Source organism: Mizuhopecten yessoensis, unplaced genomic scaffold (genome assembly GCF_002113885.1).
Source record: "Mizuhopecten yessoensis strain PY_sf001 unplaced genomic scaffold, ASM211388v2 scaffold4805, whole genome shotgun sequence".
Classification (NCBI taxonomy): Eukaryota; Metazoa; Mollusca; class Bivalvia; order Pectinida; family Pectinidae; genus Mizuhopecten; species Mizuhopecten yessoensis.
Window position 1 is genome coordinate 358408 of NW_018405730.1, and position 20584 is coordinate 378991.

Below are 20584 nucleotides of genomic sequence, written 5' to 3' on the forward strand. Positions count from 1 at the left end.
CCCCAATACCGACCACTCCTACATGAAACAATTTATACCGACCACTCTTTCGTATAACTCCATATAACGGTCACTCCTACTAAAATAACTCCCTTATTAACCGACCACTTATACAAGGAACTCCATAGACAGACCACTCCTCGAATATTGAACTCACTAGATAGACCACTCCGACATGTAACTCTTTATACTGACCATTCCTAAAAGTCTCCATAAACCGACCACTCCTACATGTAACTCCCTCGGCCGACCACTCCTACATGTACATTGTAACTCCGCAGGCGACCACTCCTACTTGTAACTCCCTAAACCGCCACTCCTACATGTTACTCTCTAGGCCGACCACTCCTACATGTACATTGTAACTCCCCAGGCGACCACTCCATTTGTAACTCCCTAAACCGACCACTCCTACATGTTACTCTCTAGGCCAACCACTCCTACATGTTACTCTCTAGGCCGACCACTCCTAAATGTACAGTGTAACTCCCTAGGCCGACCACTTTTACATGTACAGTGTAACTACTCCATAGGCCGACCACTCATACATGTACAGTGTAACTACTCCATAGGCGACCACTCCCTATACCATCCACTCGTACGTACTTCCCATTTTGACAATGTAGAACCTCATGAAACAGAGAGTTCCTACACAAATACCTTAACCTAAATTCACCTCTCCAACACACATCTCCTTATAGCGACCTTTCTTATATGGATACCTCCGTATATCGACCACTTATAATTGCATTTGAACCACCATCCAGTGATCACCCCTACTAGTAACTTTACCTCAATTCACCTCTCCAACACCCACCTCCTTATAGCGACCTTTCTTATATGAATACCTCCGTATATCGACCACTTATAATTACATTTGAACCACCATCCAGTGATCACCCCTATCAGCACGCATCTCCCTAACACTCCTTTTAACAGTCATTAACACGCTACTATGAACCCGGTTTTGTACCTGTGTAAGTTAAAGCTCCGTACACATACTTATCGAAATATGTGATGTCACACGTTACACGCTATTTTTAGCCAGACGTTAAGGTCTTGCTTGCTGATAAAGCATACATACATGTTACACATATTCCTATACACATTTTGCCGGTGGTCGAGATATTTCGACGGGAACTATCTACCTATTCGAGACGGATCATACCACCTGGTAAACAGGTTGTTTACGACCGTGTGATCCGAGCAGACGTTTTAAAATTGATTGATGTTGACAACATGTTTCAAATGATCAACAACTTTTCAACGTGTGTATCGGTTATGATTACAATCCTGTATGATGGAAGTCGTGAAAATTAATTGGAAAACTAAACGTGAAATGAATCCAACAGCTTCGAGGTATCTTGTGGTGGATTACATAAACTACCGGCTTACTAAACAAGGAATAACATGGGCGAACTGTCCTCCTCTTTTGAGCCAGCCGACAGAAATTCATACAACGTTACGTAAAATGGGCGATGAATTCGAGGAGAGATACGCAGTTCAGTTTTCAGATCTAGGAAGTCAGCTTAATATGAGTCAATATAATGCATATCCCACGTTCAACACGGCAGTCGGAGAATTATTTCATGATGGTGTAAACTGGGGCAGGATTGTAGCCCTCTTCGCTTTCAGTGGTACGCTAGCGAAAAAGTTCTGTCAACAACAAATGATGGACCTTGTGTCGTCATTAATTGACTGGACGTCACAATATCTGGACAATCAGTTAGAAAACTGGATTGAAAGTCATGGTGGATGGGTAGGTATATAGTATATATATATAATACTAATAAACACACGAATTATCTCCCTTGAAAGGTTTACGGATCCGTTCCAATCGTCCCTTTGTATTTCACTTTGACCATGTAAATAGGTAACTTGTAGCCATAAAAGCTTGCTTTTATATTCGTTCATATGAAACATATTTCCATCACACAAGTTGGGCACTTTCAGATGCAAGCATGCTTTGGCGATTGTGACGTCATTTCTGTCGTGACGTCATAAAGATAACAGTCTGCACCTTTGACAAGACGTCTCACTTACAGCGATTTGGAAAACTTAAATTGCGACAATGGAAATTTTGTCTTTGTCTGGGTTTATGTGTCAATCAAAATTGTCATATTTACTACTTTAGACTTGTTTTAGTCCGCGCGGAAAGTAGCAAGAGTTGTCTCGCTTTATCTAGAGGCTCGTTTCGACACAATGATTATTGATCGATGCTGTTTTCTATACACTCGTGGTGAGAATCATAATGATTAATGATGTAATTTTCAAGAGCAGTTCGAAACATTGATTTACCGGGCATCATTACAACGAGATTGCGTCATTACGTAAGACACACTAGGCCCTCATGTCAATATGCATGAAAAAGCGGTTTGCAACTTGTACAACGTGTTTCTACTTGGCAACCGATGTGCGAAACCCTATTGGGGTATTCGTATTATCTTGCTCTTGTAGTTAAAAGTTGAAATCCCTTCTTATTGAAACTACGTTATGTTGGTTACAGTCAGAGTGTCTTGAATTAAATCATGGATTGGAGTTTGGCCCAGAAAAAAACCGTTATTATACGTCTTGATTCCCTACTAAGATGACGATAAGCATTGGAGAACCAAGTGATAGTTAAGGGGGGGNTCACAATCTCAATCTAAGAAACACGATACGGCGAGTGCAGATACAACTACAGATACTTGTATTACCCCTTTAAAACTTGACAATCACTGCGGTATTGACATTCTCTAGAATATGCACCTTTCATCTGAAATAACCTTTTCTATACAGTACACATTCTATAAGTATTTGATTCCGTCAGCGCCTAAAACTTTCATTATACCTAATCAGTCAATCGGTCCATATCTTTATCAATAAACCTATTTTAAATTATGATGTGTACCCTGGTCTATGATTGTTAGCAACCCACCCACACGGCCCGACCGAGATCTACTGCATAAAGCGAGCCGCTCCCTCGGGCACGTTGGGAATGTTTCTTGTCCTCAATACACTAAATGGGACTGTCTGGTAGTTAAAATAGCATTACGCAATACGTTCTCTGGCAGGGAAAGTGTTCAATCCGACATTATACTGGACCACTGAATAAGATTACGTTAGCCTAGCCTGTGGCTGTGACTGTTACCAAGTTTACAGTTTAGTGATTTAAACGTGTCTTTAATATGTATTGAAGCTCTGCTTCAGCTTTGAAGAACTGAATAATTTGTAAAATACCCCCACCCTTTCCTCCCCTAGCAGGAAGTAAATAGGTAACTAAGATAGAAAGACCATAAATATAAATGTAAAAAAATAGACTAGTCTTGAAATCGGTTTTGAAATCCTAAAAATAGTGTATACACACAACAAACACTTTATTGAAGTACAGGAGACAAGCTGGGTATTTGTAAAAAAAAATCTGGTTGGTTTGTAACAGAATATGAAAAAAATATCCTGCAGGTCTCTTCAAAATTCATTCTTAATATTTACATTACAAATCCTCTTAGCTTTACGTCTGTGTGGATTTCGACAGATAGTAAGGTTGATTGCGTACCTGTAGTAAGTAATGCAGGAGGTAAATAATTCAGTTACTAGTAGGTGCTCTGTATCTGCATAGTAACAGCCTGTATTTAAACCAACAATACACCCCTCTAGTCGGGTTTTACCAATACATATTAAATGGCGTATTTTAGACATCCTAGTGTTTGCCAATACTACAAAATTGTGTCAGGGGTTTATGCAAGATTATTCTCGATTAAAATCTGTATTGACACTTGTTTCAAAGGATATGCATTTCCATTAGATATAAATATGCATGAGAAGTAATGAATACTAAAGTAATCAACAGCTTAGTTTTATTCAAATTCGAAAACGTTATGTTGATAAACAGGTTAATTTGAATGTGGCTGGCCCAAGTTTATCTTATAAAACACTGCGTTACCCATGCAACTTTTTGGTTTAGCTTGATTACTGTAAATAAACTTCGGATACCACTCGTCACAATTTCTATACACTTCGTTGTCATTATCTCAAATAGGATAACAAAAGTTTTCCAGAAAGTGTTTATGGCCTGCACATTGAAATAAACCTCAAGTGCAGCGATCCCCAATCGTTTCTCTCCCACAGTTTATGAATAGCATTCATGCGTAGTATTTCTGCTGACTTTTATACGCTAGTATAACCTTTGAACTTTGACCTCGAGCTTATATTCCATTCATCATACCACACGGTCATTGAAAATGACTGTTTAATCAATTTTAAATAGACCAAACGTTATGTTGATATCAGCTGTAGACACACATGTTTTATGTATAACTGATATATTGGGATATTCCATGAAATAGTATATGTAATTGCAAATTGAGCAACCCTATCGATCTTATGACGTATTGTGTTTGTGTCAAGCGGCCCTTGCTACGAAATCGACCAGCAGGAGGAAGAGGAGGTCAGAGTGAGAATGATTGGCGTATTTCTCGGTAAAAGCAGAAAGCTTTAGGCCGACAACCAGGGAAGTACTATGTCATTATATTGTTGTGCCTTACGATGTTCGCGATATGAGTTTAAACAACAATATTGAGATGAACCCGACGAGTTATAGGTACCTGGTGGTCGATTTCATAAATTACCGGCTGAGCCGACATGGATATACATGGGATAACTGTCCACCTTTGCAAGCTCGAACAAATAATGTTCACAGAACTTTGCGAGCGCTTGGTGATGAATTTCAAGAGCGGTTTAGGACTCAGTTTGATGATATGGTGAATCAGTTACATATTACGCCGAATACAGCATACCCGACCTTCCATCAGGTGGTTCAAGAGCTGTTCATTGACGGTGTAAATTGGGGTCGAATCGTAGCTTTATTCGGATTCGGAGGTGCAATAGCAGTAGACTGTGTTAATAAAGGGATGCCACATTTAGTCGATTCCATCGTGGAGTGGGTCTCAACATATATAGAAAATAATCTGGACCAATGGGTTACTACCAGTGGAGGTTGGGTAAGTATTTAGAACGCTAAACACCGTTGTAAAAGGGATCTCCAACAAAGAACCCCACATGTAAACAAAGCCCCCATCGTGGCCAATCCGGTAGGGCGTCAGAATAATAAACTTTCCACATGACTGATCTTTTATGTCAACAAATTTTACCCCACCTAGTTTGACTGATGTCTCATGACATAGGGATTTAGATGTATGTGTCCATCACTCATAGAATAACACCAATGCAATTTTACTATGCAGCCTTAAACCCATCCTTAAAATCTTTTATACTTTACCAAGTTACGTTGTTGTGGTGAAGCTTTTGCAGGATATTATTATGTCTAGACTTACTTCAAACTTTGTGCAAGGTAGTGTTTATTATTTCACAGGATTCTGTATATATATTCAATTTGCATAAATACTTTTTTTCTGAAGAGTGTACATGTTTTTCGAACAGTGGATGGCCGCATTGTAGTCTTCATCTTCATCTATTTGTCTTCCTCCTTCGATATCAACAAAAATAGGTGTTATATATAAACTTCGTTTATTTTACAACAATTATGAAACAAAGTTATTTCAACTTATATTAATCACTCTTGTTGGCCCAGATATTGGCTCGCACAGGGTCTTAGTGTGGGTGGAAATCGGAGTACCAACATTCTCGAAATCCATATATATAATTATAATGTCAAACACATATCAATTATGTTCAAAACAAGTTCTGTTTTAATATATTATCGCATGTACATCTTCCGTTGATCTGGATGAACTTAAGCCTCTGACATATCATGGCAGTTCTCAGTTTCATGAAAGTTTAATTTCCAGTCATAGTTTCTGTCCCAAACTTGAACTAGTAATAGAAAATCAATGTCAATCAATAATTTAGGTAAAGACAGATGTAACCGCATTCACTATTTCAGATCACATTTAAAGTGGTGTATGTATACAAAGATGCTCACTACAGTGAACTTTGAACAGCTACAGATCTAGAGCAGTGCTGCTGCAGCAGACATTTGTATAAAAGATAGATACAGAACCTGGGAATTCACAACAACTTTTAAATTTAGAATAATTTGATTTTCAGTTTAAATGGGTCAGTTTTGATATAGTTTCATTATTCATATGACCTCGTGGCTTCAAAATTGCTAAGTAAGTGGTTATGTTTGTCAATTATATGACAAACAATCACATATTCTGATGAAACATTGTCCAGCATCAATTGATGAGTTATAAGATTGACAGATGAGTACATGCTCAATATGAATCTGTCATGTATATAATATATATACTGAACATTAAAAAATGAATTATAAGTATAACCCAAATCTGAATTATTGTTACATTAAACCATTGTACATATCTAGAGTATTTGGAGGATCATTTAGTATTTTTTTTTAAAATCAAGGGAAATAATAAAACAGAAATGTTGTATATTGATAGTTTTTCCTAATTAATTAAAAGATTGACATGTACATTGCGGTACCGAAAATACTGTACATTAATTTTATAAAATACTTGGAAGTTAATGTATATATAGGGTTTCGGGGTATGTAAGACCATTAGCTAGGCCAAACAAAATAAATGTTGTGTTTGTGTATACATCCCTTACAAGTTAGGTGAGATTAGAAGGCAAACATTTTTAGTTTTCAACATAATTTTTCAAGTTTATAAAATGATAGTGTTTTACAATGTATCAGTGAAATGCAGACCAGTGTTAGTAGTAAAATCTAGAGCAGGTCCATGGGCAAAGCAGAAACACCGATTTCTTTTGGCCTGGGAATTTGGATCAACCACAAAAATGTTGACGACAATTTGGTTTATCCATTGAACTGGCATAGTACTGGTATGGTTATGCTGTATGATCTAGCTACCTCGTTCAAAAGATAAATATTGTAGATCAGTAATGTATATATATGTCAGTACAATTGTTTAACCGTTATTGATCTAGATGTCTGTTACTGTCATGAAAACGGGTCATGAAGTGCCATCTCGTCAGCGTCGGCTGTGTGTGGCATTTTATACCTGGTACCGTGGTAAAACAGGTTACCAGTATATAGTGGTACATACCTGTATAATACACCTTTCCTATTATCTTACATACCTGTGTTGATCACACGACAATGGGACTTTTTGTAGGTAGGTCATGACCCAACATTCCATTGTAAAGTTTTATTTAATCTTTTTGTTCGAACCTAGTTTCAATATGTAATTGCACCAGCCTATAGATAATCATATATATATATATATACACGTCACATACATTTAGAGTGTACTACGTATACACATGCAATGGACAGGGTACATGTATATGCATTTTAATCCTAATCGTATTTTGACTGGGATCCAAAAAAAAAAATATCTTTCATTCCAAGACTTTTAAAGTGTTGTTCAAGGTTTAGCTGAAAATTGTTTCAACTTAGGGTTCACATATTTTTCACACCCACGTTCAAATTTCGATCAAGGTACTTGTATGTAATCATTGCCCTCTTCGTACCCACAAGTGGTTATATATGAATTATCAGATGTTTTTGATGTACATATCAGACCAGATAACATATCCATATCTGGGTGTGGAATTCAAATATGTAATAAGATGTAAAAGATAAAATGCTTGTAAAATATTTTCAACATTTCCCAAACAAAAAGCTACTGTTATTTTGTTAAATCATGAAAAGGATTACATGTATGAATTTCACATACATAGTGATTTGGTAAGGTCTCGTTAATTATATGATAATTAGTTCTGATATTATATTACTCATCAGAAAAACCAAGATTTTGGTCTTGTGTAATATTTTAGGGCAGTTTAATTTCAACATAATGTATTTAATGTATGTCTCCACATCAGCAAGTTAAAAATCTGGTGTGAACATGTACAGTTCATCCTTGTTCGCAAAATATTTTTTGACTTTATGTATGTTGTGTTTTTAAATCTGGCTGTTAATTCATTCACTCTTGAAATTTCATAATAAACTATATATATTCCAACCTTTGAATTGGGAGAGTTCAAATGTGTCTTCAGGGGTGAATGATCACGAGCTAAACAGTAAAAGTGAGCCTCCAGTTGAAGGATGGGTGTTTTGTATGTGTAACTATGGCAGCAGACAACCAGCAGTATAGCCATTTATAAATATATCTGTATCATGAAGGGGTATATAAAAGGCAGTTGTAATAATATATACATTTTGGTTCAAAGTCAAATTAATAACTGTGTGTGTTATATTGCGAAAATTTTCTTGAACAATGTAGTGTATGTGTAGTTTCCTTGTATTATTACGTTTACCATAATTATATATACCTGGGTATACAGGCCAGTGGGTACACAGTATATATACAACATGATATAAAGACGTTGTATATACCTATACATTTTGTAACATACTGTATATATTTTACAGCCAGACCATGCATGGCCAATTCTCAACTGCTCATACACAGCTTCAGTAGGCCAGAGGAATTAAAAATGTATGTCAGAGTTGGCAGACTGCCAGCTGATCAGTGAAAAGGGGAAAAAAATTAATTAAACTATTTTTATTTAGAGAAATGAATGGAACTACATATACAATATTCTGTTTACCTAGGGCCCACAGCCTGTTGATATAACAGTACAGTCTATATACAGTATGTTCACTCATGTAATTAGCATTAGTACATTTTGTACATGTAGCTTCGTATGAATAGTTGAATTTGGGAAAACCAAGTACAATATATTGTAATTTTATGTCCTTGCAACATCTGACAGATCTGTCAGGGAGCAGGCTAGGGGGGGGGGGGCATTAAATGTTTGCCTTTTCCATCTGTCTGTCCATCATATGCATACCCCATCTTGGTCATGACAGCATATTTTGCTTTTAGGCTAATAGCCTTATATTAGAAGGTCATGATCAACAGTCATCAAACTTCAAATTGAGGTCACTGTGACGTGTGACCTAAATATCATACTTCACTGACTTTGGTTAGAATTTGCATTTAATGCCCTCACTTTTTACTATCTAGACATCAAACAGTCATCAAATTCATAGGTGGACACATTACATCTACACAGTACATGTACCCTACAAAAATATATCAAATGTACCATGAAGGTCACTGTGACCTATATATATTTAGATTCACTGTTAGAATTTGTGCTAAACTCAATTTCTATAAAAAAAAAACACAAAAATTAAGATATAACATTGCCTTAAGTTTTTTGAGTAAATTGCTGTTAACTTTAGGATATTTTTTGTATAAGAGAAAATATGAAATTGTAATAATGCCATACTGTTATTACAACATATTGTATATTAATAATTTAATGTGTGAAGCAGATATTTAAAGGTAGGGGCCGCGGTGGCAAAGTGGTTATGGCATCTGACATTCTGCTACCCATAGCCCTCCACCACTGGGTCACGGGTTCGAGACCTACGTGGGGCAGTTGCCAGGTACTGGCCGCTGGTTGGTGGATTTTTCTCCAGGAATTCCACCAAAAACTGGCATGTCCTTGTATTAAATGACCATAACTGTTAATAGGACGTAAAACACAAACAAACCAAAATATTTAAAGGTAAAGTCAGAATTTTAATCTACAATGTATTTTATTTCCATAATCTTTAATTAAATTCTACAACAAGCATCTGTCGATGGCTTCATAATTTGTGTTTCTATGTACAGATCAAAACTAATAAACAACAAACAAAATGTTTTGTCATTAAAATGTTGATCCAAAGTTGTTATACTGAACTTGTACATGTGTACACAACACTTTTATTTCATTGGGCTGATTATAATAATATTTATTTATAATTAAATACATGTGCAGTCAAGTTCATGACAAAATAAGCTATTTTAGAATCTATAAAAAAAAATTGATAATGATTTTTCGAGGAATATATGTATACAAATATCATGTACATTAGATACATCCAATCCATTGTACATGAATCGATATTGATATATACCTTTACATGTATATAAATACAATATATATACATGTACATGCAGTACAGTACATGAATACCTACCTACCGTATACCCGTGTGCATATCCAGTTTTATCCCATACTCCATCCAGCTGTTAGCTATATATATATATACCTGTATATTTATAGTCTATATGTAGTGTAATTTAAATCTGCAATAAAACATCACAAGAAATTTTTAATATACTACATGTGTTATATAATTACCTATTGATGTCAAAGGGAACAATTATCACTATATGGTGATGTTTGGATTAATTCACAGACAAGACAAAACTGTTTGTGTTTTCCTTTGATTCACTGTATATGTGTAAACCAAATTAAACATTCTTTGGTCTACAGTTTATGAGAAATAGAATCTCAAACTCTTTCTCATTTCATACTGTTTTATAAAACTATTTGAAAGTCATATATATATATAGATAAATGTATATTGCATAAAAAATGTGAACTCAATTGAGATTATCGATATCTGTGCTGATAAATATGTACATGCATGATTTCAACTATGTATCTTTAATGATATAAGCAAAAATATATTTTAAACTTAATGACCTAAACATTTTATAGCATTCATTCTTTTTGTACTACAATGGTATTGTATTTGCAGTTGATACACAAATTTGTATGTGCCATTCAAATTCTTGTACAAACAGTATAGTGTAGCATGTAAGTTGTTAAAAATGTAGTTTTCAACTGGCATTCGTCCATATTGGGTTTTTTTGTGCATTCCATTCCATGATTATCCCTGAATGGGGTATTCGTGATTGTTCTATTAGTTTGCAGTCAGGCATATGCCGTTAAGTACAAATTCCTGTGTATACCTTTACCGACGTCCTACAGTGTATTGTCGTGTCAGTATGGATACCAAACCTAGACAAACTTGATCCAGGTCGTACATTAATGTTAGTTTCACCCGCAAGACCTTCAATAAATTGGTTGTCATGCTGTAAATTACAAGTTTATTTGTACCTGTATATTGAGAGCGATCAATTTTCCTGGCATTGGTCGTCTACACTGGAGGACAGATTTTGAGGAATGTAGATTTTCATTTTTTTTTGAACTGATTCACAGATACAGGGGAGCCATATATTGGGCCTCACTTTCTGAGGTTAAAGTTCAAAATCAGGGTTATGTTTGTTGTACATTTAAACCTGTACAGGGAACATTAAATGTGGTCTCTTAATATAGGTGGTCTCTAATTAATATAGGTGGTCTCTTAATGAAGGTGGTCCCTTAATGAAGGTGGTCTCTTAACATAGGTGGTCTGTTAATGGAGATGGTCTCTTAACAGAGGTGGTCTGTTAATGGAGATGGTCTCTTAACATAGGTGGTCTCTTTACATACATGTAGCTGGTCTCTTAATGGAGGTGGTTGTATGAGGAGGTTTGACTGAAATACCATATATTTATCATTAGCTGTACGTATAGGAACGTTATATATATAAGTGTGTTCCATATCAACATTTCTTTCTAAAATTTGAAACAACACTATGGTCAGATAATGGTATACAGATTTAGGAAAACATTTTCAAGGGTGAAGAAAATGTCAAAATTACTTGCCATGCCAATGTAAATACAGGTGTATATAATCAACATGTTGTTGGCAGAGGTTTCTAATGTGTTAACTTTGCTGTATACATTTATATATACAAAACTAGTCTGGCTGGATGCATGATGGTGTAAGATTTTAAAATGTTATAGAACATCAAGATCTAAACCCAAGCATGTGAATGATTGATTCATCATGTTAGATCAATAAAATCGTGTAATATTTACTGATCGAAGTTCACAAACACATTCCTGGTGTATGTTATTTCAGGAAATCCTTTACTTTCTTATTCATTTTTTTGTACAAAGGAAATTCTTATAACGGAGTTCTGGAAAGATCTCAAGTTGTGAGGTCACTTTGTTTCCTTACTCGTTAGCTAAGGAATTTCCTCAAATTAGTGCAGAATGTTCACGAAACAAAGTTCTAATATAAAGGGCCTGTGTACAATTGTGTATGCATTGTAGGTAAAAATCAGCATATACTTGCCAATTTTTAAAAGTTTCAATGGGGGGAGATTGCGCGTGCTCAGAAATAAAAAAATAAATATAATGTTCGTATATATATACCTGTATGTACAATCTAGGGAAAATTTCACTTTTATATGGCATCTTTTGAGCTGTTGTTTTAGAAGATACCATCAGATCTTAGAAAATGTAAATAGTTGAGCAAATTCACTGGTTGAAATTGCTCAATTTTAGGGTCCAAAATCGGGAGTCGCCCTCCAAAATAGGGAGAGTTGGCAAGTATGAAAACGTATGTTCTTATATTGTATAGAACACCAGTATAGGATAAATCAAGTATGTAGATTTGAATTTAAAGGTAGGTAGAACACAGGTACATGTATGTACACAGGACTATTATATTGACAAATTAGTTTATCCTATACAAGTATATATATGCAAACACTGAATTGCAGAATTGGATTTTAAGTGGAAAATCCCAGTGATCAGATTGAACATACAAATGTATACAAATGCAAGCAAACAGAATATATATATAGCTATAGGCCCGTGGGAACATTACAGAATCCTGCGTAACTTGAAGGTTGACATTAATCAATTTTACAGGTAAAGGATTTTGTACAGAGACAGGTATCTGGGTTCTATAGCTATAGGTAGACACATGTACTGGCATGTGGGACATTCTGGGGACTGGCATATATATTGATCGGTGTGTTTAGGAGGTATATATGAACATCATACAGACTATTATTGATTTACCAATTTTGATGCCCATGTCTACTGTGGGAGCTGGGTTGACTTGAGCATTGAAGAAACAGGAAGTGTAATTCTTAGAACTGTCGTGGAAATGTTAGGGGAATTTGCTGATACTGTTGTTTTTTTTATATATATTTCAATTGCCTGATGTCCTGACAAACTGTATAGATAGGCATGAACATGTTTAAGAAAGGAAGTTTTGACAGATTGCATTTCTATGAGTTTCATACATTTTCATCGAATGAAAACAAAACAGGAATTATTTATTTATTTATTGACATGTACGTTCAGGGTTTAAAATCTTGCAACGTTTTTATTTCAAGGTCAATATATATGAAGTCAGGTGCCAAGGAAGAAACTGTTCAATCAAAAAACCAGGAAGCAGAGAAATAAAAAAAGATTTATGATATAAGTGTTTTGATTGGGGCAGCATATCACTTTTGGTTTCCATTAGAGGCTATATTATAAGTAAAAGACACGGAGGAAGTCAGCCTGATTTTGCAAGAGGGAGAGGGGATGGACGACGAGGCATCTTTGTCACCTCTTAATAATAATAATAATTCAGGTTCTTATGTACCACTTTATCACAACCTAGTTCGTAGGTCGTCTCAAAGCAGTTCACAAATTATTAATCGTGGTTATAGGGCCTTTGCAACCAGCCAATATCTTTCTCAACTCCCTGGGGAGCATGCATACAGACGGTGCTGCCATCTATATAGCTAGTCGCTCACAGCTAGTGTTCAACAATTCTAGGGCTGCCCAACCACATACTCATTTACGGCTGAGTAGACTGCAACAAGCGGAGTTAAGTATCTTGCTCGAAGATACAACAGGATGCCGTGCTTTGACTTGAACCCAAAACCCTTTGGTCACGAGCCCAGTGTTCTATACTCTATAAATATTTACCCACATAGAAGATTCTAGGTGATAACTATATACATGTATAGTGTACTATCAAACACCACTCATTAGTCTCCCTCTGTATAACAGATGGCTACTGTAAATACATGTACAGCATGTAAACCTGGCATGTGGGGATTAATCATATAGTGCTAGGAGGCATGAGGGCCTGGAAGGATGATTTAATGATTGGAAGGATGGAATGATGAGAAGGATGAGGGATGATGGGAAGGATGATGGAATGATGGGAAGGATGAGGGAATGATAGGAAGGATGATGGAATGATGGAATGATCGGAAGGATGGAATGATGAGAAGGATGAGGGAATGATGGGAAGGATGATGGAATGATGGGAAGAATGATGGGAAGGATGGAAGATGATGGAAGGATGGGAAGATGATGGAAGGATGAGAAGATGATGGAAGGATGGGTAAGCAGACTGAAAAGGAAGACTGGAAAGGATGATGGACTGATGGGAAAATTGGAAATGATAGTTGAATGATGGGAAGACTGAAAAGAAGGATGGGATGAATGGAAAATATGATTGTCTATATACATTGTATGTTAGGAATAACAGGGCTGGAAAGGTTAGCTTTTCATGTACATGTAATTAGCTATAAAAGGCCATACATTTTCTGGCCTTGTATATATACAGGTATATACTATGTGAATGTAGTTCATGATCATTTTTTCTACATATGAATATCACTGGTTAAATATACATGTAGATGGCCCAGGCCCCACAGCCTGCATGCACAGAGTGGGCATCATATTGCAGATATGTATATATACAATATACACGTTTACATTATTGATCCCACATGGTCACTCACAGTAATTGGTTATTAGTTCTGTCACGACAAACAAAGCATTATTGCCTAACATTAGCTCTCAGATGTGCCATGAAATATTATATATATAGCATGATGACGGAGCTACTATATATATATGGTATATACTGTCCTGTATATACATGTATATATGTATGGGGCAAAGAAGTAATTCCAACAGTGTGGACAAGTTTAGGTACATATACATATATATACATATGTACATTATGAGAACTACTGTGTTAGTCCAAATAAGCGGGATATGGCAGGCCCTTTAGACCTGTTGCTGTTAACTAGAATGCATGACGAGGTAACATAAGTACATGTATTATAATTGATAAAGCCAAAAACTAATTTCATTTTTGTTTCATTTCGATTGAATGACTAAATAGTTTTGTTCAAATAAACAACCTTGACTTGCTTTCAAGGTCACAGGGGTGAAATATGTTAAACATGTACATATACATACCTGTATCTGGCATCCAGATTGCTACATATAGCTTGCTATTATTAAGTGCAATAAGTTTTGTCAGAAAATATTACCTTGACCCACTTTCCAAGTCACTGGGGTCGAAAGTGCAAACAACTTCTTCTAAAGGTCCATACAAGACTAGTATATAATGATGATAGGCCTGTACCTTGTTAGAAAAAATAGCTATAATTTTTGTTCTGAAAGAAATGATCTTGAGTCACAATGAAGGTTTTGTCAGTAAACAAGTTCAAAATCTTCCAACAAAGATTCAAAAGGTATAGCGTAATGCGATTACTGTCTGCGCATCCATGACGCAAGTTTAGACAACGCGGGCAATGGACATGTGAAGTTGAAGACAAATTTAGCAAAGTGTCGACTGTGTGTGATGTGGCTTTTTGGGCTAGGCTTGCTTGTACAAACTTGGTTTACGTAAATTTGGCATTGTACTACTTTGAACGTTAGCAATGATCATACAATAGGCAGTTGGGCCTTTTGTTTTATCCCATGGCCCTGTATACGACCTCATTGTGTTAACGGGCGGTTACGACTAAACGAACAAGCGTCAACAATCGCTATTGGTTTCCTATGTTGTGCCGACGTGTATAATATTGATCACAGCTACATACCAGAGGGATGAACTGTCACTAGACACTTAATTGGGTAAACAAAGACTGCCTTCCATCTCCATATCAATCTGTTTGCTCCATTGAACATCATCACAATTAGTATCACTGTGTATTTTTAGTAGGTTTTACTGTCACGAATTATTAACTGTAATGATGCAGAATTGTTTATCTCGTTTGATTTCCATCCTGACGAGCTACTGTCTCAAACATTTATGGATATGAAATTGATGTAATGTTTCTCCTATAATGTCCCATGTGCGTTATATTGTGTTACGCGTGTTGAACATGTATATTCAAGTTTAATTGTATCGCGAATCGATATTAAGTTATTAAATCTGAAGTTGACATTTTAACACATTTGATATTTGTGAAGTCTACGTACTCGCCTCAACAAGAGGATGAGATCGTACAGGGCCACTTATGAGTGGACATATTTCACATTTTTTCATATCGAGACCATCCATAGTTTTTACGTACAGTTTCCAATGAATCCGATTTTACAAGGCACTAATATTACGTACCTGATGTTGATAACATCTAAAATAGATTTTCTCAACAAAGTTATTGCCATTGTATTTTTTAGAATAATCACTAGATAAATATACACAGTAAAGAAGCACATGTACTTCGAAATCGGGGGGAAATGAAACAGACTCTGGCTGGCTCGTATAATGGTCCTGGCCACGATATGTGGAGAAATGTTTGGCGATTAATCCTGACGTGGGCAGAAGCTTAACTGTGGTAAACTGGTATTAAGTCTGGAATGTCCATAATATTGTATGATCGGGACGTGTGCCAAAATATTTAGATTTCTTAGTATAAACCCACGTTGTTTTCCATTGATGACTTGAATTACGAGATGTATACTCACTATACACAAATGTTAACGTACTTTCTCTGTATGGTGTAGGCATGATTGATTTTGTAATTAGTTCATATTGGTAGAGGGATCGGCTCTTTAAAGTTTGGGTAATAAAGCATTTGATAAATTGCTTTATCTCGTGTCTAGCCTTTTGTAAATGTCATGCTGTGTATATTTATTTATAAACATGTATTATATTCTTATACATGGTTTTGGGAACCGTTTTGTAAATACTAGTGAAAGATGCTTGTAGTTGAATACAGTTGTTCATTGCTGTCTGAGGTAATTGATTACAGTTGTTCATTGCTGTCGGAGGTGTGGATGAAATTTCACCCACCTGAGTGATTGAAAATTTGTCAATGAAATGCAAACCTGCTCTACGTGATGGTTGATGGACTGGGTGTGTTGGTATTGTGGTTTTCTCTGTCTATTACACGGTACAAACTAGACCTTGGCGGTTGTCTATATCACTTATTCATGGCCAGTATTTCCATTCCACTCCCTCACTGACAGTTCAATGGAGTTCTGTCGTCAAGTGGGTCTCTCGAAACTCTCCCACAACAGAACGTAGTAACGACTACATCCATTTTACATTTATAACATTTTCCATTGTAACAAAAGATCTTACATACTTAACGATCCCTGTACCACCGCCAAACAATTGTAGCTATGCATTGGATACTGTTTTTGCCAGTTTGATGAATCATTTCTGAAAATAAAATAAATTTTGCAGGAGTTTTATGAACAAATATAACAAATTTAAAGATGAAATAAACATTACATGATCAATAGCAGTGTTCTGAGCGTAAATTTCAGAGAGGCCAGGGCAGGGTTCGAACCCTGGACCTCAGACCTTTACTGTCGCTTTTACCCATTGAGCAACTTAGCTGATCAACAGAAATGCCGTGGTCCAATTGCAATTGAACTACAATTATGTTATTTCTAATACGTAACTAAGGGGACGTTACTCTATATACAAAAAATGAAATTTTAAAACTTAAGTGGGACATGTACAGGGATCCTTAATAAAAAAAATACAAAGACGACATGTTAAATGATGCGCACATGCTAATAGACATCTAGATCTGTTACATAGGCGTTTGGGTATATGCCCAGTATTTCGCGGCAAAAAAGGAATGGAATGCTTCGATATTTCTGTGTCAAAGGTACATGAAATTATCTAGTTGAGCTAAATATATGAAGGAAGTTGGACTTTTTATCATTTTGTTAGATACCGCCCACAACCATTTTCCTATGAATGAGCTTCTGAAGAAATACGATGTTCGGAACAGCCTTGTTACCTCTGAAGAAATAAGATGTTCCGAACAGCCTTGTTACCGATGAATGAGCTTCTGAAGAAATAAGATGTTCCGAACAGCGTGTTTACCAATGAACTGACTTCTGATAAAGGAAACGTTGTTTCGTTAGATGTCGGTTGAGGAGGAAACCACATCTAGGACTCCACATTTATGTTTGACCTACATAGTAGATTGTGTGTTACGTAATCTTCCTGTTGTCTATCGCCAGTATTCATCTCTGTTTTCCGCCCACTCCTGGTCTTTAAAGGATACTAACAGACGCAGCATCCCCGCGGTTATAGATGTATACAGTGTACAATGAGCTAGAAAGTGGAAATGAAAATGAATGATAGTTTATACTATTGAATATTTAGAAAAGTGCACTGAAAAGTAGGTGTAGTAATGTAATTAGGTTAGTCAAACAAATTTTGAGCTAAGGCATATCGACAAATATAGCAAAACAATGTTTGTCCTATATAGAAATTTATGTTTGTTACTGTATACATACAGGTACATTGAACAAGATCCCGAAAGATGGTTATGTTTTGTTGGCACGGTTTGTCTGTTTGATTTAAAATCCATTTATACAGTTACATTTGCTCTGCTTCACTCATTCCATCATGATCGGCATGCATGCAATATGTGTAGAGTGACAAATAGCACCATTTGGCCAGGTACCCCAGCCCGTTGACCATTAATGTGACTTCACCTACCTGATTGTAGAAAAACTGGCTTGGCTGTTCCAATAAATCAACGAACTGATTTTAAGAGCGTGAAATAAGTGAATAAAAATCATATCTTCTCTATTAAAATGAAAATATAAGTAATGAATGATTTATAGCAAATGGTGTGAAATATATGTTCCTTGAACACGCATTGCTGTTGCTACAGCTAAACAAATATAAATCCCAACTTGGCTTTATTAAAAGCAATAGCAATGCGTGTTATAGACCCATAACACCATTTGCTAAATAATTCATTACTTAAATAGTTAGACTTATATATCTGTCAATACACACGTCCACATTTTATTGTATGACTTGTATTTTTGCAGGATGGTTTCGTGGAATTCTATGAGAAAGGAAACACACGGAGGAGGGAAAGCCCCTGGGACAACATATCTGGTGTTATCAAATACGGCATGCTGGGAGCGATCGGCGCTGTGGCCCTCGGGGCAATTCTTACTCAGAGAACGTGAGGGGCGCACAAACTGGCCGGACCAGTTTCCATAGTTTCCATTATTGCAAATTTCTGCTTGACAGATGTGTAAAAAATAGGGGGGGGNCTGTGTGAAAAGAAGTGACATTTAATTATTTACCAGCCAATGGTATTAGCTAATTCATATTTGGATGCGTGCTTGTCTCCATGGCTACAAATGTCGTTGCTCCAGAGTGTCATGCATTTGTGAAGTGCAAATGCATAACAGATGCATGTTTCACAACTAGTGATGACTGGGAAACATCTCTGCCCAACTCTTTATAAACATGTTACACGGATTGCCATCGGTGGAACGTTCCTTTAAATGTATCTATTTGGAAGGATTTGATTGGTTAATAAAGGATGTTAACCTTTGACATGAATTATTGGCAGCAAAACGTTTTGATGTTACTATAAAATTCGATGTATGAAATGTGTTAAATGTTTTACGTTCCTATTAATAGTCAAATATGGATATAAATATACGTACCTGTGTACGTAACAAACATGTTATTTTACATCACTGGGAGACTCTACAGGTGCGAAGGCGAGGTCGTCTCTTTAAGAATAGAAAAAGTACAACATCCACCCTCTGTTCTTCAGAAATAGAGATTTTATGTTTTAGTATTAAATTTCATAACTTGGTATTCTCTTGGTATTTTTTTCACTTGAAACAAGAAAACTGGAAAACTGTTTAAATTTCAAAATTATATAGGGAAGTGATGTTTCCATTAATGTTCTAAAATATAAGGGTTTTCGTTACAGTGAATGTGGCTCCACCCTCTTTACATATAAGAAAAAGAACACCCTAAATACTAGTGTTAATATCAATGATGCAGATACAGCTATACATGTCATCACTTTGCTAAATGGCGAAACACTACAAAGTCAGGTTGCTATTATGACCAAAATGAAATATTCTTTTTGTTCCATGTACGTTTCCAGCGTGTGCACACCTTTCAACGTAAATTTGCATGAAGCTGTTTGTGAGTTTCAATTTGACCTTTAATTACCTCTCTTGTATTGTTTTAATAATTGTCAACATGTTTGTACACGTATTTTATTCTGTACTGTACTAAAATAGGTGAGATCACGGTTGTCTGATGAACACATACACTTGTATTATTAGATTAATATACTGGTATGTATTTGTGTATGCGTCCGAGTGTGTGTATGTGTGTGCAAGCTTGCGTGAAATGTTTTTGTTGATAACTGTACAAGTTGAAGCCTATGGATTTTTTCAAGGTCAATTGTCATTGCCACTGTCCTCAACGTGATTTATTTTTACCTGGCAATCATGATCAATTCACACTAAATTATGAACATATAGTGTAAATCGTTTCGTGATTTAAATATATGTTAAACGCCTAATTCCCGATAGATTCCTAGAAAATGCATGCAGATTAATTAGATCTTTGATCATGAACAAAAACCTGCAAAAAGCAACATTTACATCGGTCTATAATTGTTTACGCCAAACCTTTGGACTTTTGGATCATGGCCGTGTGTCCGACGTTAGTAATATATTGAACCATTGTGACATATTTCTGTTCGTACCATATATGTCCTGCTTAAGCTATATATGTGCTTTCTCTGTTAATTAATTAAGGACGAAGGGACCAGAGGTTGATGTAATAGGAAGCCTTGTTTATAATTAACTTGCAACTGAAGTTGTATATTGGCAGCAGTTGACACTATACACAATGATAT

General features: G+C 35.9%; 1 protein-coding gene across 2 annotated transcripts; it reads left to right on the forward strand.

Annotated features, from left to right (window-relative positions):
• The first annotated feature begins 1071 nt into the window (after positions 1-1071).
• Positions 1072-18955, forward strand: LOC110449714 (bcl-2-like protein 2). 2 transcript variants are annotated; one of them, XM_021496752.1, is made up of 2 exons: positions 1072-1759; positions 18732-18955. In XM_021496752.1, exons 1-2 carry the CDS (start codon positions 1298-1300, stop codon positions 18873-18875), a joined length of 606 nt encoding a protein of 201 aa, XP_021352427.1. In that variant the 5' UTR covers positions 1072-1297; the 3' UTR covers positions 18876-18955. The 2 variants fall into 2 exon arrangements, with proteins under 2 accessions (XP_021352427.1, XP_021352428.1); XM_021496753.1 differs by lacking the exon at positions 1072-1759 and adding an exon at positions 4181-4979.
• The last annotated feature ends 1629 nt before the right edge of the window (positions 18956-20584 follow it).